The 27684-nt window shown below is 41.9% G+C and overlaps 1 protein-coding gene across 2 annotated transcripts in view; it reads left to right on the top strand.

The window, feature by feature from the left end:
- MYO5B (myosin VB) overlaps nt 1-21611 on the top strand; it is a 342213-nt gene extending 320602 nt beyond the window's left edge. For both annotated transcript variants that reach the window (XM_061131126.1, XM_061131125.1), the window contains exons 33-39: nt 2280-2431; nt 3146-3235; nt 5401-5551; nt 6994-7279; nt 7895-8069; nt 9821-9901; nt 17042-21611. In XM_061131126.1, coding sequence (XP_060987109.1) covers nt 2280-2431; nt 3146-3235; nt 5401-5551; nt 6994-7279; nt 7895-8069; nt 9821-9901; nt 17042-17194 — 1088 coding nt within the window. In that variant the 3' untranslated portion in view covers nt 17195-21611. The remainder of the gene's footprint in view (nt 1-2279; nt 2432-3145; nt 3236-5400; nt 5552-6993; nt 7280-7894; nt 8070-9820; nt 9902-17041) is intronic.
- The last annotated feature ends 6073 nt before the right edge of the window (nt 21612-27684 follow it).

Genomic DNA, 27684 nt, shown 5'->3' with positions numbered 1-27684 from the left:
TCTCACACCCCCACCTGGCTTCAGCAGGCCTGATGTCCTGCTGTGTGCCTAGCCCACGTCAGCAGCCGCCTGCAGGGCGAGCCTGGGCCAGGACCAAGGGGTCTTTGGAGGCCTGGTTCTCTGGCCCCTGAGCTGCTAGCTCCCCCCTCTGGTGCCTGAGTTCTCCCATCTGTAAGACTTGAAATATGACAGAGGTGAAAGTGCTGTGTTGAATTGTTTGGGTGTGAGGAACTCAGGGAGACGGAAGAACGGAGCATGATTTCAGCCTGGCACAGGTTTTGGTTCAGCTCTTTGTTTGGGATGTTTCTAGCAGCTGAGTATTTTGCTCTTTTTATGAAGGTTAATTTCCCCTACCACCCCTACAATTGCCTGACAACTAAATGTGACGTAAGCTCACCTTAAACAGGCTGTGTCTTGTTCAAATGCCGTTAGGAAAGAACCTTTAATCTCTGATGAGTGAAACTCAGGGATCACAGCATCAGAGTGAAACAGAATAACACTGGGGGAGGGAGTAATACTGGCTGCTTGTGCCAGCCGCGGGCAGCTCCCCACGCTCATCACTCAGGTGGCCCCAGGCCTGCACACAGCACTCAGCCACCTTCCCGCTAAATGACTTCCCACACGAACTGGGGAGGATTTCACTGATGGCGGCTCAGGTGCCAAGTGCTGGGTGTTCTGTGGATGATGGCGAAAAGCAGAGCCATGGTCCCCGCCCCCAAGACGCTGCCACTTAGCTGCTGCAGGATCCCAAATCACAGTGGAAAGTTCCAAGGCAGGAGAAGCTGTTCGCAGTCTGCATAGGGGTCAGGCTCAAAGCCAAAAGGTTTAGATTAGAAGTCTGGGTCTTAAAAAAGACACATTTTTCTGGAAAAATGTTACTGGCTTTCTCATTAGAGCCAAGGGCCAATCCGCAGTCATCTGTTACGCCTATGAGATGCCCAAATGTTAACAAGGTATCAGAGTATTATGGCCTATAGGTGTATATTTGAGGTCAAGTACCCCCTGGAGATGCTGGCAGCCCATGCTGAGCCCCGACCCCGGACTCCCTGGTGGAAGATTTGAGGATGTGGCCCCCTCCTTCCCCCCGCCCACCTGCTGGTGGAGGGGGACGTGGCCTCCCTCGTTGCTTTGAGGGGCTCGTGGGACCTGGACGAGGTGGAGGTTGGGGGTGGAGGTAATGGGGATGTGGGGTGAGGGCTGGAGCTGCAGTCAGCACACCTGGGATCTGAGGCCCGGGGCCTTGTGCCTGGGCCTCCTGCTTGCCTTTCCACTTTGCCAGTCTCTGGTTCTTTCCTCCTCCTTCTCCTCCTCCTCCGGGCCCTACCAGCACCCCTTGCTCTCAACCTGGTCTGTGCTTCCCTGAACCGTCTCTGGAATGGCAAGCAGTCTGACAGCTTCTCCCTGGTCTTCTGAGGGCTTTGGCAGGAAAGGACCAAGAGACCGAGCAGGAGTCTGCGGTCCACGGGGAGGCTCGCCAGCCCCTTCTGGTCCTGCCAGGGCACACAGCCCAGGGGGCGCAGGGAGGTGGAGGGGAAGCGGGGGCAGCAGCTTCTCCTGACCGCAGCCAGGTTAGTGCTGGCCACGAGGGAGGTTGAGATGGTTGTCAAGCAGCAGGGCGGTGGCTGGGGCACGACAGGGCCTGCTTGAGCTGCCGCCTCTCACAAAGTGTGGGCAGCTGCTGCAGGGAGGTTGCTGAACAGAAGACCAGATGGGCTAGAAGTTGCTCTGGCTCGCCCAGCCCCTGGCCCATAGGCTCTGTCTTTGGGACCAGGCCTTGTCTTCTTGCTGCTCAGGAGCCCACTGTGTCCACAGCAGGACATGCTGCTGCAGAGGCCTAGGGGGTCCTTGCCCCGGTCCCCTGGTCAGGGAGCCTGTTCCTGCCTTCAGCCAGCCTCTGGCTGTGGGCCCCTTCTTCGCAAGGACCATGGCCTGTGTGTAAACTTGGGCAGGGAGCCCCCTGCCCCGCCCCCGAGGATTCTCTTCCTCTGTGTTGTAAGGACAAGGCGTGACAAGCCTATTTTGAACAACTAGGAACGTGTTTGTTGTTTGTTTGGGGTTTTCCAACGCGTTTCTGAAATACTGGTAGACAGGGTCCAAAGGAATGTGTGTGTATCCAGGGCATCTTCTCCCCTACTCCTCTGCCAGCCCCTCCACCCCCCACCCCAAGGAGCTCCAGGAACCTGGGGAGACTGTTTGTATGGGGGGGCCAGGATTCTTACACCCCTGAGCATCAAGCAGCGTCTGCTGCCGAGCTAAGCATTGCTGTCTGTTGTTGGCAGAGTTGAAACCACAGGCGCTGGCGGGCGCGGTGCCCTGCCTCCCGGCCTACATCCTCTACATGTGCATCCGGCACGCGGACTACGTGAACGATGACCTCAAGGTGCACTCCCTGCTGACCTCCACCATCAATGGCATCAAGAAGGTCCTCAAGGTCAGTGTCCAGGCCCCGGGCACTGGTCTTGTGGGGAGCTGGGTGAACACGGCAGCTCACTGTCGCTTCAGTTGCAAGTTCCCCAGAATCTCCAGCTCTGAAGGAAAATGATGCCTGATCTCTAACAAACGGGCCCCTAGGATGTTTCACCACGCGCTCCCCAGCACCCCCTGTGCTGGGCCCCAGACAGTTAAGAACCTGCCAGACCGTCTGGCCCAGTGCTCACGGCAGAGCCCAGGGCTGCTGGGGTCAGGCTCCTCTGTCTCCCTTGGCTTTGTCATAGGAACACTTCCTGTTTTGCTCCGGACCTTAGGGTCCGGCTTTATCTAGAACTCACCTGTTCATAGTTGGTCCTCCCATGCTCTGCCTTCAGCCTGGTGACCTAGTACTATATGGCCCAGTTGCACCCCAGTTTTCTCCAGTGAGACTCCCAAGTGGCCCCAGGCCCCACCCACTCCCCGCTGGGTGTGCACCACTGATCAGGGGCCTCCAGGCAGGGTTGTGCATCCTCCCAGGGGCTGGAGGAGCAGGAAGGCAGCCTCATGGGGAGGGCTTTCTTCCCTGTGACCGTGAAGAGTAAGGGTCCGCTTGTCACCAGGCCTGCTTGGGGCCTCCTGGGTAAGAGAAGGCAAGGTGGACCCGTCAGGACAGGTAAGCATTCGACCAGATGGGAACTACCTCCTCATAGCCAGGCACGTCTTTTTCTTTTCACAGAAGCACAACGAGGACTTTGAGATGACATCATTCTGGTTGTCCAATACCTGCCGCCTCCTGCACTGCTTGAAGCAGTACAGTGGGGATGAGGTGAGTGTGAGATGAACCCAGGCCCCTGGAGGGCACGGACGCCACCAAGGTGCCCTGTGTTCCTAGCAGTCAGGTCCTCGTTTCCTTGGGTACAGCAAAGAACACCCAAGACCCACCTCAGACCCAGGTCAGAACAGGGGCAGGAAGGAGAGGTGTCGATCCTGAAGGCATCTCTGTTTTGTTCACACGTCATCCTGAGCTGCTTCGTGTCACCTAAGGAGAGGGCGTGAGGTCTCTGGGCACGTCTGGAACCTCAGACTCTGTTCACTGAAGCAGGAATAAGGCAGGCCTCGATGACACCTGAGGGCCCCTGGAAAGAATGGGAAGATTTGTGGGGAAATGTTTGCACAACCCATCCATCATCTGAGAGCCCCCTAGGCATCTCCCTGAAAACCCTGTGAACTTAATTTTCTGAAGCAGCCCTAGAAGGGCCCCATTTCTGGGAATGTGGCAGAAAGCTCAGTGGTCCGGGGTGTCAGATTGTCTCCCAAGCCAACCAGTTAGCCTGTCTGTTCTAAGACAGAGATGGTCTAAGAGCAGAGGCGAGGTGGGCTGAACTACAAATGTGCAGACTGACCCTGAAACCCAGCTTCTTACTTCTCATAAAGTTCAGCCCCTTGATCTGAGGCCCCAGCTCACCCCATCCCTTATTAATGTTCTGCTCTGAAGCTCTAGGGTCCAGCTTTTTCTAGAACTCACCATTCCCCCTGTTGATCCTTGAAAAAACTTCTCCCATGCTTTGCCTTCAGCCCAGTGACCTAGTAACATATAGCTCAGTCTCACCCCTGTTTCTCTGGTGAGACTCCCAACTTGTACCCAGATGACGTCACACCTAATGCCCTGCAGGCCTTCTCGGCTTGCCTCCTCCCTTTCTTTTCACAATCTCAGTCTCTACACTCCCCAGGCCTTACTGTTACTCAATAAGGTGCAACAAAAAGCTTTGATCCATCTTTTGTGCCAGAACAGGTTTTCACAGACTGTTCTGTCTGGGATTATAGAAGAACATGCTGTGCCAGGGAGTCTCACCACCCTCGGAATGGGACTTGACTCCCATCTCTATCCTAGAATCTGAACTTTGTTTCATCACCTGTTTTTATTATGAAAGGAAGTGGGTTAAATGTTAAAGAAATAGTGTGTTTATTATTGGAAGACATGGGGCTCATTTCAAACCAGATATCCTCTATTCCCTAACCCTAACATTATACACAAGCTTTTACTTTAAGCAGAAAATTGTATTTAAGGTTATCTCCCTGAAAGTCACCACTTGACCTAATGCTGTCTGTACTCTGCAGGGAACATTATATAGGGCTCAGGAGGACCAAGAATTCTGTTACATTGGGCTACTCTTTCATGTGCTTATATTCCCAGGGACAAGACTTGATCCACAGTGTAACCAGATCTGCATAGCCTAGACAACAATTATCCTGTTATCCCCTCTTCTGCCTACTTTTGTTTTCTTTAAGAATTGCTTTGTGATCTGACACAAGAGGCATTGCTAGAGACAGTCATCCTTTTGAAAACACTGACTTTTCGGCTGCTCTTGATTCTTTTTGGCCTGAATATGGAAGGATATTGTTCACATGAGTTCTTCTGATATTAGCAGCTCTCTCAACTTGCATGTTACTTCATCTAGTTAACAGGGAAAGCTTAGAAGACCTGGTGCTATAACTGTGCAATCATCTTGTTTCATCTGTTAATTCTGATACCCAACAATAGGATCTACATAAAATTTCTCATTGTAAAAACATACGCTCTGAGCCAGGTACTTCTTCAGGGACTTGTGTATAGTCTTAATATTTTAGGGTAACCTGGTATATTGGGACAAGAACTGGGTAACGAGGCAGGAAGCGTGGGTCCCTCTTTCCCGGGACCTGCTGCCAACCTGCACTTTGCTGCCTCAGGGAGACTTCAGGGATTTGGACCAAATGATCATAGCCTTTTGATTAAGCAGTTTTCCAAGTCCACTGTCATGCTAAGTTTTGACTCTGCCTTCAAATTTAAGAGCCATCCTCGAGAACTGGAAGAACTGACAGGGTCTTGTAGGACATCACCTGAGCAGACAGAACCTGAGTGGTCTCCCCACAGTAGGACACCTTGGAAGTGACTGGAGGCCTGGAGGTCTTCCTGTGCCTGGCACTCAGCACAGCGCCCGTCTCCCTCCGCAGGGCTTCATGACTCAGAACTCTGCAAAGCAGAATGAGCACTGTCTTAAGAACTTCGACCTCACTGAATACCGCCAGGTGCTGAGCGATCTTTCCATTCAGATCTACCAGCAGCTCATTAAGATCGCCGAGGGTCTCTTGCAGCCTATGATAGGTAAGCTGGCACCGGAGATCTCCAGCGCTCATCGTGGGGTCTGAAGTGAGGGTAAGCACTCCCTCCATTTAGGGAACTAGCTGTCTTAGGACAGCCCCCAGAAAGCCCAGGCTCTTCCCAGAAAAGGCAGCTAAGAAGGTGTATGCCATCTACTCAAGAAGAGTCATGAAACTTTGAACACCAGCCCATCAAAGCATGTGATGCTTGGATAGTGAGAATATAGATCACTTTCCCTCTATCTCCTTTTTCTGTAACGTACTCTATTATTTTTTTCCCCAAGCTAATTTCCATAGGTACTAAATATAAATTCAGAAAGTGTAAATGCATATACAGTGAAAAGATATAATACTCTTGCCCATATATATACTTTATTCATGGAAAAGGGAAAGAATTAAGTATGTTCATATAAATGTACACAGTAGTAAACACTCATGCAATAAATATTTATTGAACATTCTGTCCAAAGCAGGACACTTGGGCACTTGCCATGGTATCAGAATTGAAAAATAAGAGCAGTTATTTTTTAGGTTAAAGGAAAAGTAACTTACATGTGCATCACTCACTGTGCTCCTTAAAGGCTGGGGAGGTTCTCCCGATGCACGTGGATAGTGTTTTCCCCAAGTTCTGACAGCATAAGTAGGTTATAAGTGAATTCCAAGTAGGACAGGGTCTCACATGCCATCCAGAAATATATCCCTTGGGATAATATTCATTCCAAATCCTTCTTCTTGTCTAAGAATCTTCTTAGGAGGAGCCAGTTTATTCTCACCATACATAGGGAGAACTGGGGATATTTCATGACTCAGACAAGATGATAGTTAATTGCATCAGTTCTAGAATTGGACAGACCTGGGTTCAAAGCCTGGCCCTGCCACTTCCTGGTAGGGCGACCTTGGGCAAATTATTTAATGCTTCAGTTTCCTCACTAGGAAATGGGTTGTTGGAAGATTTAAAGGAATACTGAATGTAAAGTGCCTGACATGTAGTTAAGTGCTGTGCATTAACTATGACAGACCAACTCACCTAAGATTTACATGGTCAGAGAGTGATGGAGAAGAGCTGTTTGAACAATTGTTGGATGATCTCAGGGTCCAGGCCCAGGTCAGTGACCAGGCCATAACTACACCCACATTGCTCAATTCTCAAATTTTGGTCACTCAGCACAGAAGACAGTACAGAATTGAGTTGGTTTTACCTTTTACCTATGTCCCATCACCAGTAAATTTCAACGAAGTTTTAGTCCACAGGTGTAGTCCGAGATTTCTATGTGGAAAACTTACTTGGTGTAGAGATCAACCTATTAGAAATCGCATGCCAAATGCTCTAAGTTCCTGAGCATCACCTCTGGGCAGGATCACGGCCAAAGCCCTGTGTGATCCGAGTGACGCAGAAACAGATCTAATTTGGGAACATCCATTGCTCTAATCGCGCTTCGCTTTCAGTGTCAGCCATGCTGGAGAACGAGAGCATTCAGGGTCTGTCCGGGGTGAAGCCCACGGGCTACCGGAAGCGCACATCCAGCATGCCGGAAGGAGACAACTCGTACTGCCTGGAAGCCATCATCCGCCAGATGAACTCCTTCCACACGGTCATGTGCGACCAGGGCCTGGACCCCGAGATCATCCTGCAGGTGTTCAGACAGCTTTTCTACATGATCAACGCGGTGACGCTCAACAACCTGCTTCTGCGGAAGGACGTCTGCTCCTGGAGCACAGGCATGCAACTCAGGTAGGAGCGCGCACCGCAGCCCACCCCCCAGAGAGGGGACATCCCACACGCCAGCTCCACTCACACACGGGGGACACTTGTCTCTGAAAATGACACCCAAATCCAAGTGGCCGTCCTTGTCGCAGGCAGTGTGTGACTCAGATCCATCACTTTTTTATTTGTTGATGAAATTCATCACATACCGAGGAGGTGAGCTTGCTAAACAAATTAGTTCAAAGCTAAACATTTGCAGACTTTATAAAGGTTGTAAATATGATTTAGCTAGGTCGGAAAGAAAAATCAATGATTTAAGAGGCATGGCGGCTCACCAGAGTACAAATATGTTTGCTAATGTTAAAAATAAGTTGTTTTAATTCAGTAGAGTTAATGCCTCTTTTCCCCATTAACTTAGTACAGACACTTCAGGCACTTCATCTTGGCTTGGTTTTAAGCACCACTCATTCCACAGTTACTGAGTGCCAAGTACTTGTCACGCTCTCGCCCAGGTGAGAGAATCAAGAGGAGGAGAGTGATAACACTGGTGGCAGCTGGGCTGCAGAAGAAAGCCACGAGGTGAGCTCATCCCAGTGAAGCAGGAGGACAGGCATCACAGGGCGCTCTCTTCCTGTGTCTAAGGTACAACATCAGTCAGCTGGAGGAGTGGCTTCGGGGAAGAAACCTGCACCAGAGCGGGGCTGTTGAGACCATGGAGCCCCTGATTCAGGCTGCCCAGCTCCTGCAGTTAAAGAAGAAAAGCCCCGAGGACGCTGAGGCCATCTGCTCCCTGTGCACCGCACTCAGCACCCAGCAGGTACGGTCACTGTCAGCCCAAGGGACTCAGGGCCAGGCCGGCTTCCATCTCAAGTCCGTTCCTGCCAAAGGCTGTTTTCAAAGCACTCTGGGACTTTTTCTGCTCCCGGTGATACAGTCCTGATAGTTCAGTCCGTTGGATGTTCCTGCATGAGCCAAAGATACTTTGGTCTGCTGGTAACTCTCTCGTCTCTCTTATTTACTTAGAAAGCAGGTAGTGAAACCCACAAAGCATCAAGCTTAGGCACAAAGGTTTTTAAACGCTTACAGAGAGTTCTGGAATGTCTCTCACCCCAAAATTTAAATTTCTTTCAGAAATTGGCAGCAGCATTTGGCGTTCAATTGTTTTCTTTACAACTATAATTCCATTACATTCGTATTTTCACTTAGACTTCATATGTGTTATTTTATTTTTTAATATTTTTTTATTTGGCAGTGCCAGATCTTAGTTTCAGCATGCAGGATCTTCCATTTTTTTTAAGTGGCAACATGAGGGATCTTTAGTTGTGGCGTTCGAACTCCTATTTGCAGCATGTGGGAACTACTAGTTCCCTGACCAGGGATAGAACCCAGGCCCCCTGCATTGGGAGTGTAGAGTCTTAGTCACTGGACCACCAGGAAAGTCCCTACATTATTTTAAATTAAGTCAGTAAGCATCTGACTTTAAATTTTCTTTCCTCCCCCCACCCGCCGCCCCAAATGTTGTATTTATACTGGGTCTCAGTTGCAGAGATAATTTGTTGTTGCCATTCAGTTGCCAGACCATATGGACTGCAGCACACCAGGCTCCTCTGTCCTCTACTATCTCCCAGAATTTTCTCATGTTCATGTCCATTGACTAGGTGATGCTATCTAACTATTTCATCCTCTACCACCCCCTCTTCTTTTGCCTTCAAGAAGTACTACGTCTGTCAAAATATAAATCCTGTCCACACATAGGTGACCTTGCCCTCCATCATGAATGTGCCTGTTTAGAAATGGGCCCACCACAAGGTAGGGGTGAAAAATGAGACCAGCATGAGGAAATCGGGATTGTCCGTATTAAATCATGCACCTTCTCTCTGCCCAGCACCTAAAGAACAACAGAATCCAAATTCACTATTGCAAGTAAACATACATTTCCTTACCACCTCCATTAGGTACTCAGAGATGAAATACCAAGCTCTTAAGAAAGCTGCTTCCTTCTATACGTGTTTACTGAAAGTTTTGAAACTTAAAATTTTGTTTTCATAAGTTTATTCCTAGACTGTACCTGGTACCGCTTTGCCACTGGGCAGGCCACTTCCCCAACACAAAGAATACCTTCTGTTTAGATAGGAGAAAAACTTTAGTAAGTGATTTTGGGGGGTGGTGAGAGGTAAGAAAGTGCTGTGAAGACCATTGTTATAAAAGGTAAGATACCCAGGACTCTTTTAATTAAACCTTTAAATGGCTAGTAGATAAGGCACTGAAGACTTCAGGCCAACAGTTTTCTAAAATCCTCATTAATTCATAAGCCATAGAGCATGGGGGAGGGTTGGGCAGATATATAAGAGAGAGGAATCCATAAGAGAGCTCAGATCTCCCAGGCAGAGCTTTGGGACCCTAATTTACTAAACGTGGATGCCTCAATGTCAGTCCAGCTGCACCTGAATTGTGGGTCTTGCCTACAGAGAAGTGTTCTCTGGTGCCAATGTCATATATTCTTTAAGATTCAAAAGTGGTTTTAGGTTCATTTAGCTCTGTGCTAAACTTTTGTTTTTATTCCAACAGATTGTCAAAATTTTGAACCTTTATACCCCTCTGAATGAATTTGAAGAACGGGTGACAGTGGCCTTTATACGAACAATCCAGGTGAGTTTTAAAATACTAATCAATTTTTTAAAGTCCTAGGATAAAACAAATAAAAGAATTCATAGTTTAGAGTTTAACCTAGCTTCTCTTTATTAGCAAAATACTGCTTCCATTATATTCTAGAAGACCTTACATTCTTAGGTGTTCTCTTTTGGTAAATAACTTATATATACACAGGAGACTGAACTTTAATAATCTTCGCCTCTTGGATTTTACATTGTTTAAGTACTATTCCATTGACCACTGTGTGTGTGTGTTAGTCACTCAGTCGTGTCTGACTCTTTGTTACCCCATGGACTGTAGCCAGCCAGACTTCTCTGTCCATGGGATTCTCCAGGCAAGAATACTGGTGTGGGTTGCCATTCCCTTCTCCATGGGATCTTCCCAACCCAGGGATCAAATCCAGGTCTTCTGCATTGTAGGTAGATTCTTTACCATCTGAGCCACCATGGAAGCCCCCATTTACCACTAGCAAGTTGCTAAACGACAACACAAAGTGGAATTATAGTGGAAGCAGAATATCAACCCTACCCATAAATGAAACTGAGAAATACTGTTTTTGTTTTGTTTTTAATGTTTCTTTATTTGGCTTCGTTGGGTCTTAGCTGCGGCATGCAGGATCTTTGTTGTGTCACTCAGGATCTTTCCTTGCAGCTCATGAACTCTGGTTTCGGTTTGTGGGCTTAGTTGCTCTGTGGCGTGTGGAATCTTAGTTCCCCGACCAGGGATCAAACCTGTGTCCCCAGCATTGCAATGCAGATTCTTAACTGCTGGACCACCCGGGAAGTCCCAAGAAATACTGTTTTAAGGGGAAAAAAAAAAAAAGCTCTTAAATTTTGACTCTTACAATATTTAAGAGACTTACAATATTTACCCTTAGGAACATTCTTGAAAGCAAGCATATTAAGGGAAATGATTATTTAAATCTGTCTTAAGAGTTTGGTAGTGTTTACCTAAAGATGAGCTTCCTAAGCTGAGCCCTCAGCGACCTGTGCTGAGTGCCTAATCGTGTGTGACTGTGGCTGATGGCATCTGAAGGATGAGTCACATCAAGATTAGTCCAAAAATGGTGAGCACTCCTTCCATCAGTACAGGTGGGGAGCACCCTGAGTAGACACAATACTTTTTCAAATTTATAAACTGTCTCTTCAGCTGGTGAAGTAACTGTCAGTCCAAATCAAGGATTAAAAAAATGGGAGAAAGTGATTAGAGAGGGAGGCAGGAAAAGCAGAAAAGAATAAATTACCTTGAGCATCATGTATAAGTAGAGAAGAGAGGCTAAAGGTCAGGGGAGGGTGCCAGTCAGATGGAAGCTTGTTCTGTTAAGGGCAGTGGGGGAAATCCAGTGGTTTGTTTAAGATTTGAGTCAGAGAGAACCAGGCAGAGAGTCACCTCCATGGATGTTGTATCATCAGCTGCTGAAATGACTGATGACAGAAGCCATTGAGTTCTCTTGACATGCCACTGTTTTTATGGAGAGCTGAGAATTTACACAAAGCAGAGTGCATATTTATTAGAAAGTATTTTTTTGCTTTTAGATATCTGAGACACACATTAGAGGAAGAGCTCTAATTGCTTATAAATAAATTATACAGCTCTCTCTGTATACGAGATGAGAATTCAGGCCAAAGGTCAAAGAATATGAGCCAAATCACACTTGGTGTTTGATTTAAAGTAGTAGGAAAAAGGCAGTGGGAGTTGGTCAGATAGCCTCTGGAGACACATGCAGTGGGATTCTGAGTCATCCTTAGCAGTCAATTCTCGAGTCCATCAATTCGAGTCCAATCAGTCAAAAAATGTTGTGTGTGTGTGTGTCTGTGTGTGTTTGCCAGCTAGAGTTTTAGTTTTGTTTTCTTCCTACGCAGTGCTCAGAGGAAAGGCTGGGACGGTTCATGCCATCCTCCTGTACTTGAACCTTATGTAGGATAAATACAAGTCGCTTTTGCAAACCATTTGCTAGGACAAAATATGCTGATGTGTAAGAATGATTCCTGTGAAATGACTACTTTGTGCATTTTAAATAAATACATAATATACCTTTTGCTCCTGAATTTTGTAGTATAGGTATTATTTAACTTTTCTCCTCTAAATCCTTTACAATTTCTTCAAATCCTTTAGAGTGCAGAGCCCACTGATACCTCTGACTAAGGTGGAGAAATTAAAGGGTCTTAAGTGCTATGAAAAAATTTTAAGAGCCTCTTCCCATTTTATATTTTATGCACATTTTCTCATGCTGTATGATGGCTTTGTAATAATAAATGCAGCAAAGCTTGGAGCCAGCTGAGTGCTGAGCTAGCAACACTCCTGGAGAGACTATTCTGCCAGGATCACATGAAAGTCACCCTATGGATCTTAAGTTAGTGAAGTTGCTTATTCATCCTTAAATGTCCTTGACTTTTTTGAACTTCTTTTCCTATTATTTCAAACTACTTTTCAAGCTGTTAAAATTACTTTATAAATTTGACCCATCTTTCAAGATACCAAACCTCATGGGTGTTTTTAAACTTGACACCTGGAAATTTAAAGTGTTTTCCTTAGTCACGTTCAACTCTACAGGTTCTTCTGCCTTCTTAGAAGCATGTCACAGTCCTACGCTTATGCCGGTTTCATTCTAAAAACTCATTTCCTAGCACTTTTCAAAGGTTGCTGCATTGCGTATTTATTGATCTCACCCCCTGCTTCAAGATTCAAGAAAATAGAGATGCTGTGAGTGTTATAGTCTATGTAACATCCACATACGGGATTCACTTAGCAGATAAATATCCCTTGTCTTCTCTAAAGGACAAATGATGAAACCGCTAGAAGTTTACAGAATATAAAAATATTGTCACTATCTAAAGCTATGATGGTGCCTTGTCCCAACAGGAAAAGCAGTTCTCATACTTGAAGTTAATGTGGGATGACCTGTGTTTTCAAACAATCAGGATATATTGATTTTCCTATTGGCAGGACTCAGTTAGTTGCCTTTGTAAAGTATAGTTCAAAGTTTGATGGTGTGTGCCAGACTCAAGGGAGAAAGGAAATTTCTTTATCATAAAGAGATAAATTTCATGTCATAAAAAGAACAGCAAACAACATAGCACTTGCCAAGTACCAGAGGCTGCTCTGAGTGCTTTACATACGTTCACTCTCTTGAGCCTAATAACCTAGTGAGTATACTCTCCCCACCTCATTTTTTTGCATGTTTTTCTTTTAAACCATTTTTAAGTGTACAGTTCAGTGGCACCGACTATATTCACAATGTTGTATAACTATTGCCACTAATTTAGAACTTTTTCATCATTCCAAACAGAAAGTTGGCCCAATGAGCAATACCTCCCTATTCTTCCTTTACCTCAGCCCCTGATAACCTCTATTCTACTTCCCATCTGTATGAATTTGCTTGTACTAGCTATTTCATGTAAATTTGTCCTTTGGAGTCTGGCTTATTTTACTTACAGTATTCTTTGGGTTCGTCTAGTTTTGCTATGTAACAGGTAGCAGAACATCATTGCTCTTTATGGTTGAATAATAACCCCTTGTGTGTATATATTACATTTTGTTTATTCATGCATCTGTTGATGGACCCTGGATTGCTTGTTTATTGGGGGCAATGCTTTCATTAACATTGGTGTACAAATATGAGTACTTGTTCTAAGTTATTTTAGGTGTATACTTGGGAGTTGAATTACGAGTTCATATAGTAATTCTTTGTTTAAATGTTTGAGGAACTACCTCAAACACTGTTTTGCATTCCCACCAGCAATGCAAGAAGTGTATACATCATTCTTGTAGTTTTATATGTTGAACCACCCTTGCATTCTGGGGATAACTCCAAATTGGTCATGTATGTTTGTTAAGTCTACCTGGTTTATAGTGGTATTCATTGGCCTCTGCTCTTGATCTTCCACCTGGTCGTTCTATCCATTATTGAAAATGGGGTAATGAAGTTTCTGATTATTATTATAGACTTACTTCTCCCTTTAGTTCCTTCCATTTTTCCTTCATTATTTTGAGCTCTGTTGACAGATGCATATATATAACTCATCTTGACAGACTGAGACTTTTGTGCATATATAATGTCCTTCTTTGCCTCTTGTAAACTTTTCTAATTTGAAGTATACTTTGTATGACAATAATATAGCCATATCAGCTCTTTTCTGGTTACTTGGAATATCTTTTTTCAAACTTTTACTTTCAATCTTTTTGTGTGTCTAAAGTGAGTCTCTTCCAGACAGCATGTAGATGATTTTTTGAAAATCCTTTCTGCCAATCCCTGTCTTTTAATTTCCCTTATGTTTCCATTTAAAGCATTACTGATAAAAGACTTACTTCTGCCATTTAAATACTTGTTTTCTGTATGTCTTATATGTTTTGTGTTTCTCAGTTCTTTCATCACTGTCTTGTGTGTTTATTTCTTGTAGTGGGGGTATCATTTTGATTCCCTACATTTTTGCATATTTTTTGGTTATTTTCTACTTATTTATTTGTATTTTTGGCTCTGCTGGGTCTTGTTGCTTCACGTGGGCTTTCTCTTGTTGCAGTGAGCAGGGGTTACTCTTCACTGTGGTGCACACGCTTTTCATTCCAGTGTCTTCTCTTGTTGCAGAGCAGAGGCTCTAGGGTGCATAGGCTTCAGTAGTTGTAGTGCATGGGTTTAGTTGTTCCATGGCATGTAGTATTTTCCTGGAGGAAGAGGAATTGAACCCATGTCCTCTGCATTGGCAAACAGATTCTTAACCACTGGACCACCAGGGAAGTCTCTGGTTATTTTCTTAGTGGTTACTGTGGTGATCACAGTGAATGTCTTCAACCTGTAACAACCTAGTTTAAATAATACCCACTTGGTTTCAATAGTATACAAATACTCTGCTGCTATTCATCTCCATCTCTCTTGATTTATATTATTGCCACAGATTACTTCCATTAAACGTGTGTACCCATTAACAGAAATTTATTCTTATTTTCTTCATTTGTGTAAGTCATATAGGGAACAAAGGTGCTGTAAAACAAAAGTATAATGCTGGCTTTTACATTTATCTGGCTTCCCAGGTGGCGCTAGTGGTAAAGAACCTGCCTGTAATGCAGGAGACACAAGAGATGTGGGTTTGATCCCTGGTCAGGAATATATCCTGGAGGAGGGCGTGGCCACTCACTCCAGTATTCTTGCCTGGAGAATCTCATGGACAGAGCCTGGTGGGGGTTGTAAAGAGTGGAGCCCCATGAAGTTGTAAAGAGTTGGACATGACTGGAGCGACTTAGCATGCCACTTTACCAGTGTTCTTTATTTTTTCTTATGGTTTTGAATTATCGTCTGATGTCGTTACATTTCAACCTGAAGCTTTCTTTAGTTACTGGTAACCAGCTCCTTCTGTTTCTCTGGAAATAATTCTGCTGTCCCTTGGTATCCAGGAAGGATTGGTTCTATGACCTCCATGGGTACCAAAACCTGTGGATGCTCAAGTCCTTTATATAAAATGGCATAGTGTTTGCATATAACCTACGCACATCTTCCTGTACATTTTAAATCATCTCCAGATTACTTATTATACCTAATACCATGTAAATGCTATGTAAATAGTTGTCAGCATATGTCAAATTCAAATTTTACTTTTTGGAACTTCCTGAAGTTTTTAAAAAACATTTTTGATCCATGGTTGGTTGGATCTACAGAGCAGAACCTGTGAATACAGGGGGCTGACTATAATTCTCCTTCATTCTTGAAAGACAGTTTTTCCAGATATAGAATTCTCAGTTGACTGGAAGAAATTTCAGAAATTAAGATGTATCATCCCACTGCCTTCTGGCTTCCATGGTTTCTGATAAGAAATCCACTTTTATTGAGGATAAGTTATGTGATGAGTTACTACTCTCCTGCTGTTCTTTGGATTCTTTGTCATTGGGGTTTGATACTTTGACTATAATGTGTCTCAGTGACTCTTTTTGAGTTTATTCTGCTAGTTTGAGTTTCTTGGAAATATATCTTTCTTAGATTTGGGAATGTAGGCACTATTTCTTCAAATAGTTTGCTATCCCTTTCTCTCTTTCCTCTTTCTGGGACTCCTATGATGTATATTTTGGTTCACTTTATGGTGTCCCACAGGTTCCTCAGGCTTTGTCCACTTTTATTCATTCTTTTTTCTCTCCCCTCCTTGGAGAATTTCATCTGCTCTGTTTTCAAGTTCACTGGTCATTTCTTCTGCCTATTCAAGTCTTCCGTTAGATCCCTTTAGTAAAATGAACAATTTCATTTTAGTTATTATACTTTCCCTAAAATGTCTGGCTCCAAATAGAGGGTAAGAGGGGAGGGGCTCTGTCCCCTTTAAATCTTCCAACTGATGCCGTAGAGGAAGCCACTGTATCCCAAGAGAACCAGAAGCAAGGCAGACATCTGTGCCCATCCTTCAGGGAACTGCCAGACCACAAGTGCACAGCCCCAGAGCTTCAGAAGGTGAGGTCTCACTGCCTCCCTGGGCACCAGCCAGCTGCTCCCAGACGGGGGTCACGGTCCCTGCAGCTGCAGCGTGGTTGGAGAACGGGGGATGGCAGCCAATGCACACTGCTCTCAGCAAAGATCTGCAGGCTCTCCTTTATCAGGCACTTTCCTGGTTATTTTAAGCATCCAGTCAGGTTCCAGAGTTACAAGACAGTTGATGCCAGTTGCTTTTTCTAGCTCAGTGGTAGCGTCAGTGGAGGGACTGGCCCTTGGAGGTTCTTGTTCTGTCATTTTGTGCAGTGTCACTCTCCCTTTTCCTTTTTAGAGATGAGGAAACTGAGGCAGAGGAAGGTTCAGGAACTCACCCGAGGTGGTGCCAGGGTTAGAGCTCAGGTTAACCACCTCCAGAGCCCATGGCCTCAACCCTTTCACCATACCGCTTCCCATGATTTGCAGCTGAAGTGTATTTTTCTATTCTCCCTTAGATGGAAAACTTTTAAAAGAATACTAGAATTGGAGAAGCTAATGTCATCTGATCTCCAAACAGGCCTAAACCAAAGCCTCTCTCCCTCTAAATACCTCAGGGAGAGGGAGACCACATTCTCCTGAAGTCCTGCCCAGTTATTGTAACAGGAATATTCTTGTGATTCCGTTTGTGAATTCACCCAAAACTGGCTATTTTTAGACACAGGCAGTATTTTACATGGTCTTATCCTTCCCCACAGGCACAACTGCAAGATCGGAATGACCCTCAGCAGCTGCTGTTAGACTTCAAGCACATGTTTCCCGTTTTGTTCCCATTTAATCCATCTTCTCTGACCATGGACTCAATCCACATCCCAGCATGTCTCAATCTGGAGTTCCTCAATGAAGTCTGAAAATGCACGTGCCAAAGCTCTTTTGCCAGTGAGAGCACGAAGGAAGTATATAGGACAGTAAAGTGAACTTAAGAATCTGTTAAAAATCTATAAAACTAGATCAAATCAGAGTTTGAGAGCCTGTGCAGAGTGAACTATACAGAATAAGACACATCTGTCATTATATTTTGTACCTACTGCTCCGAATAAAAACACTTGAAATATGGAAGATTTTTTTAAAGTATGATTTTGGTCTAAACAAATTCACATCATAGTCCATAGCCACCAAGCAGTCCCCATGGCCATATAAAAGGTACCAGTCTATAAAATAGAAACTGCCTAGTTTTGATCTTTGGACATAACTGGAGAATGTCCAAAGTAAGATGACATTAAAAATAATGTAAGTCATATAAACTGCCTCCAGAGGGCTTTTAACAAATAATGGTACTAATAAGCATGATACTGTCACATAGCAAGTGACATTTCCCCACATCAACACACTATAGGTGTGGATGAGTTTATGAGATGTTTTGAGGACAAATATATAGACCTGGGCCTTCTGAGAAGTTTCCTGAAGATAGTTTTAATGCCTAGTGATGCAGAGACAATGGTGTAATTGACCTCCAGACTAAACAGTTTGATTATTGGTTTCTGAAGTAAAATTAGAAGACTTGGTCCCTAATATACTCAGACCCATTTGTGTAGTCATGAATTTATGCAGAACTGTGCTAAATGTGCTAAATTGTGCTACATGCTGCAGTTCCAAACATAAAATGTAAGCAAATAGATACTATTACTTCCAATGCTGGTCCATGCACTTCCTGAGTCAACAAAACTTTCAAAAAAATCAATATAATCTAAGTGTTAGAAAATAGTAACAAATCCTATTAGATTAAAAATCAAACAAGTCAGTATAAAAGCATTTAATCCCTTAATGCCATTATACCTCCAATAAGAGGTATAATTACATAATATATTATGTAATGCTCATAGTAAGGAAAGCAAACTTCATCTTGAGAATCTGACAATTTGAAAATCCTTTTTAAAAAATCAGTTCAGGTATTATTAAATTATTATCCAAAAGTTTTGGGTGCTTGTGTGTGTGTGTGTATGTGGTTTTTTTTCTTAAGAGAGAGAATAGCTTATGTCAACTTTCCCTTTTCAGGTTATTTTCAACATTTTTCAAAATTACTACAAAAAATTGTAAATATCTATGCTTTAAAATAAGGATTTAAAAAAAGAGTATTTAATGATAATATTACAACAGATTTTATGTGTTTACTGCTGGTTTCTTCAATAGCAGGCATTCAATTAGAAAATCCTACATATTGCGTATAACCTTTTTTTACTATTTTTTCACATTTCTGGTAGATAACAGTACGCTCCTCCCATGACAGGAACAGATGGTGTTTGCAAATCATAGAAGAGCCTCTATGCTTGCATCAAGAAGATAAAATTTCTCCACAAAGTACAAGTAGAACCCACATACCCCACCACCTTTTTATTCAGCCTCTCAACTTAAAAGGCTCTTAGAAATACAACAAACTCCGAGAACTAAACAGTCCTGTGTGCGGAGCCCTCGCAGCTCAGCTTCCTTGTCATTCTCCTCACCCCCTGGGCGGAAGAGGCACCACACCCAGACGAAGACACTGCCTAGCAGGTCCCAACCCATGTCGTCAACATGACCTCCACACTGAACATCCAGACTCCTCTCGGGTGTCCACACAGAACTGTGTCTTCTCCTCCCTCCCCAGATAAAGTCACACTATATGACAACCCTGACCCACACTCTTCAGCCCACATGGTGACTACATTTGGAAGGCCAGTCAAAACCAATTGGGTCTATGGCTACCTCTTTTTAAAATTGTTTATTATGTATAATTCGCTTTTTACTGCATTTTAGCTTAAAACTTAGTTTCATGTAGGGCCTGTTCTTAACCTACTAGAGAAAATGAAATGCCTCATTAGAGTGGTAAGGAATTTGAAAAGCAGTGATTCCTTAAAAGCAATGGCTTCCCTGTCCTTGGATGTGTTAATTAGTTGCTCAGTCACGTCTGACTCTTTGTGACCCCATGGACTACATAGCCCTCTAGGCTCCTCTATCCATGGAATTCTCCAGGCAAGAATATTGGAGTGGGTAGCCATTTCCTTCTTCAGAGGATCTTCCTGACCCAGGGACCAAGCTTCTTAGCTCAGCTGGTAAAGAATCTGCAGCAATGCAGGAGACCCTGGTTTGATTCCTGGGTCAGGAAGATCCCCTGGAGAAGGGACAGGCTCCCCACTCCAGTATCCTTGGGCTTTCCTGGTGGCTCAGATGGTAAAGAATCCGCCCGCAATGCAGGAGACCTGGGTTTGATATCCTGGAGAAGAGAACAGCTAACCACCCCAGTATTATGGCCTGGAGAATCCCATGGACAGAGGAGCCTAGTAGGCTACAGTCCCTGGGGTTGCAAAGAGCTGGACACGACTGAGTGACTTTCACTTTCTTTCCTGCAGGGCAGGCAGATTCTTTACCGTGTGAGCCACCAGGGAATTCCCTACGTGCCGTCTTAGACTCTCATCTCTGCATCCCTCTGGGTCACTACCTTTGCTGTCACTACCAGTGATATGACAGACCTATCAGTGGTTAATCACTGGGTGCCAAGGACTCACTGAATAAAAGCTTGGCAAGTAGGATAAATGGGGTGGGGGAACCTTATGAATACTCCCCTACTAAGCCTAAGAAATGGTAGATTGAGTTCTCTTCCAAAGGTAAAGATATTTTACTGGAGCTGCAGTTTGTATATACTTAATGACTCAGTAGGTAAAGAATCTGCCTGCAGTGAAGGAGACACAGGAGATGTGGGTTCAATCCGTGGGTTGTGAAGATCCCCCGGAGGAGGGAACAGCAACCCACTCCAGTATTCTTGCCTGAAAAATCCCATGGATAGAGGAACCTGGCGAGCTACAGTCCATAAGGTCACAAAGAGTCAGGCATGACTGAGCAACTAGGAAAAAAAAAAAAAAACTCTCTTTTACAGACACAATAATATGTCTTAATGTTACTTAATGTTTAGATCTGCCCTATCTAACATAACAGAGACTAGAAGAAGCATCTTTAGTAATCTTTAGTTAGCATTTTTCTTAAGTCATTTCAACACATTTTCCAACTTCGTGAAATCAATGACTTATAATTTAAATAATTTAATCCAACATAAAGGTTTGAATTCTATGCCAGATATCTTTCTTTGTATTTTAGTATTTAAAATTTAGTTGACACTTTTCTCACTATGTGCCTTCAGCAGTTACTAAGATAACTGACATCAATTATCTGAAATAAGTGTTGCTGTGGGAAGAATTTTCATGTTCAACATAACATTCTAGTGGTGTTTTTGTTCTGTCTTTTGAAACTAAAAAGCATTTTAAAGATTACTTAAGAATCAAATATTTATAGATGAAACAATTCGTGTTTTAAGTATTAACTGGATCTGTCAGTTTACTGAGAGTAATGTGTGTTGTGTGCATATTAACAATTGTTGCTGTAGCTGACAAACATATCACCTACATGCATTCTCCACAAGCTGTTAACAGCCACTGTTAGACTTAATGGTACCCAGCAAGCAGATCAAACCCAAAGGAAAATAGGTTTTATTCTCCTTTTTATGAAGCATGTCAACAAGAGTTTTTTCCTTGATTTTCCTATGCTACATTTTAAAGTTTTTGTAAAAACAAGAGACAAAACTTGGAAAACTTAGAAAAAATTAACACTATCAATTCATCAAATACTTAAAAGCCTCACTTAATGCATTATGATAACAGTAACCAATAAATTAAAATCCATTTCTTTAATATATAGTAAGTTTAACTGCTTTCATACATTTGACCTAGTTCTAAGGTAGCAAGGGAATCGTAAATTGAAACACTTGTGTGATGCCAAAGGACTAAACAGTTACTAAAATGTGACAGCATGGGGCAGGACACTAGTTTTTCCTCACAGAATATTTCTCACAGTCATTTTCTCATTATTTGCTGCATGAGTCAAACAGCCATAATTCACTTTTTGTACACATTGGTGCCATAGAGAATCAATGTATAGAAAATTAAGAGGTTGATGCCAATGCCAATAAAACATAGGCCTTTTTTTAATTATATAGATCATTAGATACTAAAGATTGTTTTTCCAAAAAATTTTCCAATTATAATAAAGAGGGTCAATCAAAAATGAGTTTAAACTGCTTTCTAAAGTGATACAGTGTCAGAATAATCCAGATTTGAATATAACATTTTGTTACCAACTGATGTTTAGATAAAGGACTGCTTCACTGAGGAGTTCACATCATATTCAGGGGTGAATCTAACAGTGGAGAAGAAATATTACTAATAAAAATATTTTTCCATTTTGAACAAATCTGTAAACTAAACCTGTTTATAAAAATTGCCTGTATTAGCCACTGTAATATTCAGCTGTGGATAAAAGTCTGTGGAAATAAATACTATTGAATAAGGTGGTGTGACAAGTTTAAATGAAATTTAAAACTAATTGCACATTGGCTGAAAAGTTTATTTTTAATGCTTTCTTAAGACACTTTATTCAGGGGTCTGTATTTCAAACATGCATCATGATCATTTAAACCAGAGGTTGGCAAACTGCAGCCTGCAAATTGCAGGCAGAAGGAAACTCCCTATAAAATAAGACTTACTGAGTTAATTCAAACAAGGCAGTTTGCATGCAGTGGATCAATGGAATAAAACAGAGAGCTCAGAGATAGACTCATATGTATAACTTTGTATATGGCAAAGATGTCATTACAAATCAGTGGGAACAATATTTATAAGATCTGTATGGAGTAACTTACATAAGTGAAAAACATTAACAATGACATTAAAGTACTGGAAAAACATTTCATGGATAAGAAAACTCCATACTACAGAAATGTCAATTGTCCCCAAGTTGGTCTACAGATTAGAAACAATCTCACTACAGTTTTGGGGGAACCAAACTTGGGTCTGCTGGCCTGCACACAGTAAAACCAATCTACCAACACCAGGTGATGGTGAAGGAAAGGGCAGTGTAACACAGGGCCAAGGAGGAGTATGGGCAGCTAATGTTCAAAAGACCTGAACTCTGGGTGAACTTCAGGGAAACGCTTTTTAAAGACAGAGTGAGGCTTAGGGTTGCAGAGTGTCTGATCAGCTCCTAAACATTTTTCTGACATCACCTGATGTTGGCGGGGAGTCAGCATCACCAACCTGATTCCAGCCAGTCTGGGGTCTCCTGCTTGTGGTCAACAGGCAGTTGACTTCTTCCACCAGGTGGGTGTTTCAGTATCTGGAAAACAGCTCAAGGATATGGCTCAGAATGTTACTTATAGCCCTTAAGAAGGAACTAAAAGGTCCTTGACTTTATTTTATGGCTAAACCATTATTACTTTCTCTTAACTGTTTTCTTATATTTCTGCATTTTCTCACTTTTGTGATTAAATTTGCTCTTTGAAACTCAGGGAGGGCTAAGGAGGCTAAAGTTTTGTTTTTTTTTTACCAACAAGCAGTAGGTGAAGGACGTGGTGGGTGGGGTCTACCCAGGGGAGGCCCCATAGGGTCCTGCTCAGTTGTAGAACCTAGATTTAACTAAGTTAATACAGGTATACCTTGGAAATGTTGGTTGTTCAGTTCAAGACCATTGCAATAAAATGAATATCACAAGTAACACAAATTTTTTGGTTTCATAGTACATGTATTTTTCCACTATACTGAAGTGTGCTAAGATCACTGATCACAGATCACCATAATATGATAATCATGAAAAAGTTTGAAATATTCCAAGAATTACCAAAATGTGATGCAGAGAGAAAAAGCAAGCAAATGCTGTTGGAAAAATGGCACCAGTTAGACTTGCTCCAAGCAGAGTTGCCACAAACTCAATTTAAAAAACAAAATGAAACAACAACAAAACAACACAATAAAGTGAAGCAGAATATAATGAAGTATACCTGTATTACCAAATGAAATTCTAAGGCTTGGTAAGGGTACAGACATTGCAAGTAACTTTCAAACAGGTAGAGGAACAAAGACAAATACACCTGACCCTTGAGGAGGGGGTAGGAAAGCCCACCCTCCATGCAGTCAAAGTACATCCTCTAAACGTAATTTATAGACAGGTCTACACATACTGAGTTCCTCCATATCCGAGATTCCAATCAATCTCTGCTCATGTAGTACAATAGTATTTACTGTTGAAACAAATCTACAAATCAGCCTGTGCAGTTCAAACACAGGCTGTTCAAGGGCCAGCTGTCTATATATATATCCTTCACTTAAGTTTGTGGTAGTATTTTAAGCTAGTTGGAACACATCTAGACCTGGGGTAAACTTAAATTCAGCAAATCAGTGTCTGTATTATTCTTTGTCTATACTTATTTCTGATGTGCTTGTTCAGCAACTTAAACTTTCAGTAGGGTAGGCATCTGTTATAAGGACAAAACCATATCCAAGGTTATAACTGCCTCTTTTTTAAAAAATTTATTTTTAAATGAAGGATAATTGCTTTACAGAATTTTGTTGTTTTCTGTCAAACCTCAACATGAATCAGCCATGGGTATACATATGTCCCCTCCCTCTTCAGCTTCCATCCCATCTCCCTCCCCATCCCACCCCTCTAGGTTGATAAGACAGAGCCCCTGTTTGCATTCCCTGAGACATACAGCAAATTCCCATTGGCTATCTATTTTACATATGGTAATGTAAGTTTCCCTGTTACTCTCTCCATACATCTCACCCTCTCCTCCCCATAACTGCCTCTTAACAAAATTTGAAGTTATCACCAAAGCAGTTAGATTAACAATGAGCACATACATAACTTTCCCAGCTACTCAAGATTAGCAAACTCAACTGTCTCGTTCATTCAAATTCAAGGCCCTCCATATCCTTGAGTTCTGAATCCACGGATTCATTCAACTACAATAAAAAAATTTGCCAGAAAGTTCCAAAAAGTAAGACTTGAATTTTTCATGCACCAGCAACTATTTACATAGAATTTACATTGTATTAGGTACTATAGCTAATCAGATTTTTTAATGTATATGGGAGAATGTGCATAGGTTATATGCAAATATGCAAATACTACTTTATGTAAAGGACTTGATTTAGGTGTTGGTCTAGAACCAATCCCCTAAGATACTGACGGGTCACTGTACTCATCTGTTAACAGTCCCAGCTCCTACCAACTGTACCAGCTTTCCCAGTCTCTGCTAATGAAACTTCTAAAAGCAGTGCTATTCAAAACTACCATCAATTTGGGGTATTATAGGAAGTTTAAGTACAGCAAAATTATCCACATAATGTAGAAGACAGGGCTGAGGCCAGTTATTTATGAAATCCTAATGAAATCTTAACATGCAAATTGAAGATTTATAATTGATTCACTGATTTTCAGTTTTACACTAATGCTACTCTTTTTCTTTTCATAAAAATACAGAAAGACATGATAATAGGCTATTTTTTAAAATATTGAAAGCTAAATGTCTTACAACAGTTAACTTTACATCTCATGTCTAGATTTTTAAAATTATAAAATACCTAATTTTGATATATTTAGTATTTTACTATACATGTATAGATTGATATAGATATGGTTAAAAATGAAAAGAACTAAATGGAATTTTAGGTAATTTTTCAGCTTGCTTGAAAGATACTTTTCCTCTCAATTTTTATTTTTATTTATTTTTTTTTTTCAATTTTTATTTTGAAAGTTAAACAGCTATAGAAGAGTTAAAATAGAACAACGAACAACCATGTAGTCTACATTTATGTTCCCTAATTAGTAATATTTTGCCATATTTGCTTTCTGTCTTTGCCAGTGTATCTGGATGCATGGTTGTTTTTTTTTTCCTCCAGTCATTTGGTAATTAGTTTTGGCACTATAACTCTTTACCTTTATTTTGGTGTGTATTTCCTTAGAACAAAGGACAATCTCTGCCCTGTCTACAGTGTAATTAACATAATCAGGAAAAGTAATGTCAATACCACCTCATGCAATTTACAGACCATTCCTCCAACTGTCCCAATTCTGTTCTTTAGAGTTGTTTTGAATCCAGTTTCCAAAAAGACCCCACATTACACTTAATTGTCACATCTCATGTCCTGTTCATCTAGTACCATTCCTGGCCTTTTTTGTTGTTCACAACACTGACATTTTAAGAGTTCAGTTCGTTATTTAGCAAAATGCCCTTCGGTTGGATCTGTGTGATTGTTTCCTTATGATTAGATTTGTCAGACATTTTTTTGGAGAAATCCTATGTGAGTTTGTGTCCTTCTCCATGCATCTCAGTGCATGATGTCAGTTTGTCCCATTAAAGGTAACATTAAGCTTGGTCATTTGGTCAAGATAATACCCACAAGATTTCTATAGTGTATGGATAACTTTTCCTCTTCATGATACTCTGAGATTGTGTAAATATCTTTACATAGATTTTCATGTTTTTATATATGTAAACCTTTTTACTCAATGGTTTTCAAATACACCCATTTTCATGACATTTTTAATTACGGAAAACTTAGAAATTTCTATTTGGAAGGACTTGCTGCAGGCAATCTGTAAGATGTTAAGTGGGAAACTGTGATACTCATGATGGCATTTTAACTTTTCTCAATAAATATGAGGGCCAAACTGAATAGAACCTGCCTTTTTCTCTTATTGAAGAACACTAATACCCTTATCAATAGTTCTAGAGACCAAGAATTTATTTTGCATTTGGACTATTAGAAAGTTTTAATGGAAAAACACATAACTTTTCAAGATTTATTTCCTCCACTATTGTATCTTACACTTAACACAATTAATTGCACATGTTTTCTTTTTTTTTTTTTGTATTACAAAACATATTTGACTGGCTGAAGTTCAGAGTGCCAACCTGTGATAACACATGTTGGTTTTGGCTCACCTAATGAATTCCATTTTGATTTCTATTTTATTATGAGTAGCTGGCTGTCAAACATAAATCAAGTTCTAATGCGCTAAGGTATTCATTATATATATGCATCTAGAATGGTATCAGCTCTGTACTATCCTTGTAAGAATTAAGAAAATGGTCCTTCGAATCACTTTCTGTAGGAGCCATAGTTGACAAAGGCGAGCATCTAGTAATGACCCATTGCCTCACTTCTCCACCCACATTTCTCTGCCAAAAAAAGCAAATAAATCTTCTAACTCAAGTCACCAAATACGTTACCTTTACCAAGGTTTCTACTACTTTGTTTCTTCCACCAAGGAAGATTAACTTAGCATTCACTGCCTTTCCTGTTTTCTATAACATATGCCTTAGCTAACTTTTTTTCTACCCCCCACTTCTATGTTCCAAATGCCATAAGCCCTGGACAAAGAACACAGGCCTTGGGCTTCTGAAAATCAAGAGTTCAAACTTCAAATTCAGCAATTTTCTAGATTTGAGGCTTTGGCAAATACTTGGTTTCTCTGGGTCTAAGCTTCCTCATTTATAAAATAAGAAAGGATTAACTCCTACCTATTTCATGGGGTTGCAAAATGTCCCTTAATTCGGGTTTGTCTGATGTTGTATGAATTGTATGTTATTCTGTTTTACATAACAGTAATCCCAAAGATGGTAGCTTTTATTTTACTATCACTCATCATCCAGAATATGGAGATGAAAAAAATATCATCAGGTATGTGTGAAGCTTTGATCTATTCAAAGTCCAAATTCCACTGACTATATACACCTGCTGTGAAAAACCAATATACGTATTATTTAAAGTTATTAAAATGAATTTAAAGTTAACAGCCTTGGAATTTACGTATTGAATAAACAAGTGTCAATTTCCTGGATTTGTTTAAATCAAAGCAACAGAAATAAAGAATAAACCAGAGGGTCAAAGAACAAAAGATGGTGAAGAAAGGGGAACAAGGGGAGCACAAGAGTGAAATGAAAGGATTTTCTGTAATGCTGGACATCCTCTAATTACATTTTTAAAGCTGAGAATAGTTTGGGTTACAACCGTATAAGCACTTGTGAAACTCATCCAACTTGAAGATTCATACGTGTGACCATATGGTAATTCTGCCATAAAAGGACTGTAAACATATACTCATCTTTAACTTGAGCCAAAGTATTCCTGAAGTGTACTAAGGCTGACAAAGAAAAAAAAAAAATGTGTGTGTGTATATATATATACATATATAAAGGTGGAAAGATGTGATACAGCAAATATGGCAAAGTGTTAACAATTGTAGAATACGGGTGATGAATATACGGGTAGTTCACGTAGAAGTCTCTGCACGTTCTTGTAAGTTTCTAAGTTTTCATAACAAAAACGTTGGCTTAAAAAAAAAAAAAAAAAATGAGAGGAACACGAACGCGTTTGAAAACCTGGATTTGGGGCGGGAGTTCCCAGACAGCTCACAGAACACCTCAGAGTCTCCCACTCACCCCTTCCCAACCACCGAACTAAGCCCAAGGCAGCGTGGCCTGCCCCCGAGCCCTGGCGCTGGGGTCTGCCGCCCGCGTCACCCCGTGCTCGCC

Source organism: Dama dama, chromosome 27, assembly GCF_033118175.1.
Source record: "Dama dama isolate Ldn47 chromosome 27, ASM3311817v1, whole genome shotgun sequence".
NCBI classification, from domain to species: domain Eukaryota; kingdom Metazoa; phylum Chordata; class Mammalia; order Artiodactyla; family Cervidae; genus Dama; species Dama dama.
The sequence above is the reverse complement of the archived record's forward strand: the minus strand, read 5'-3'. Positions and strand labels throughout refer to the sequence as shown.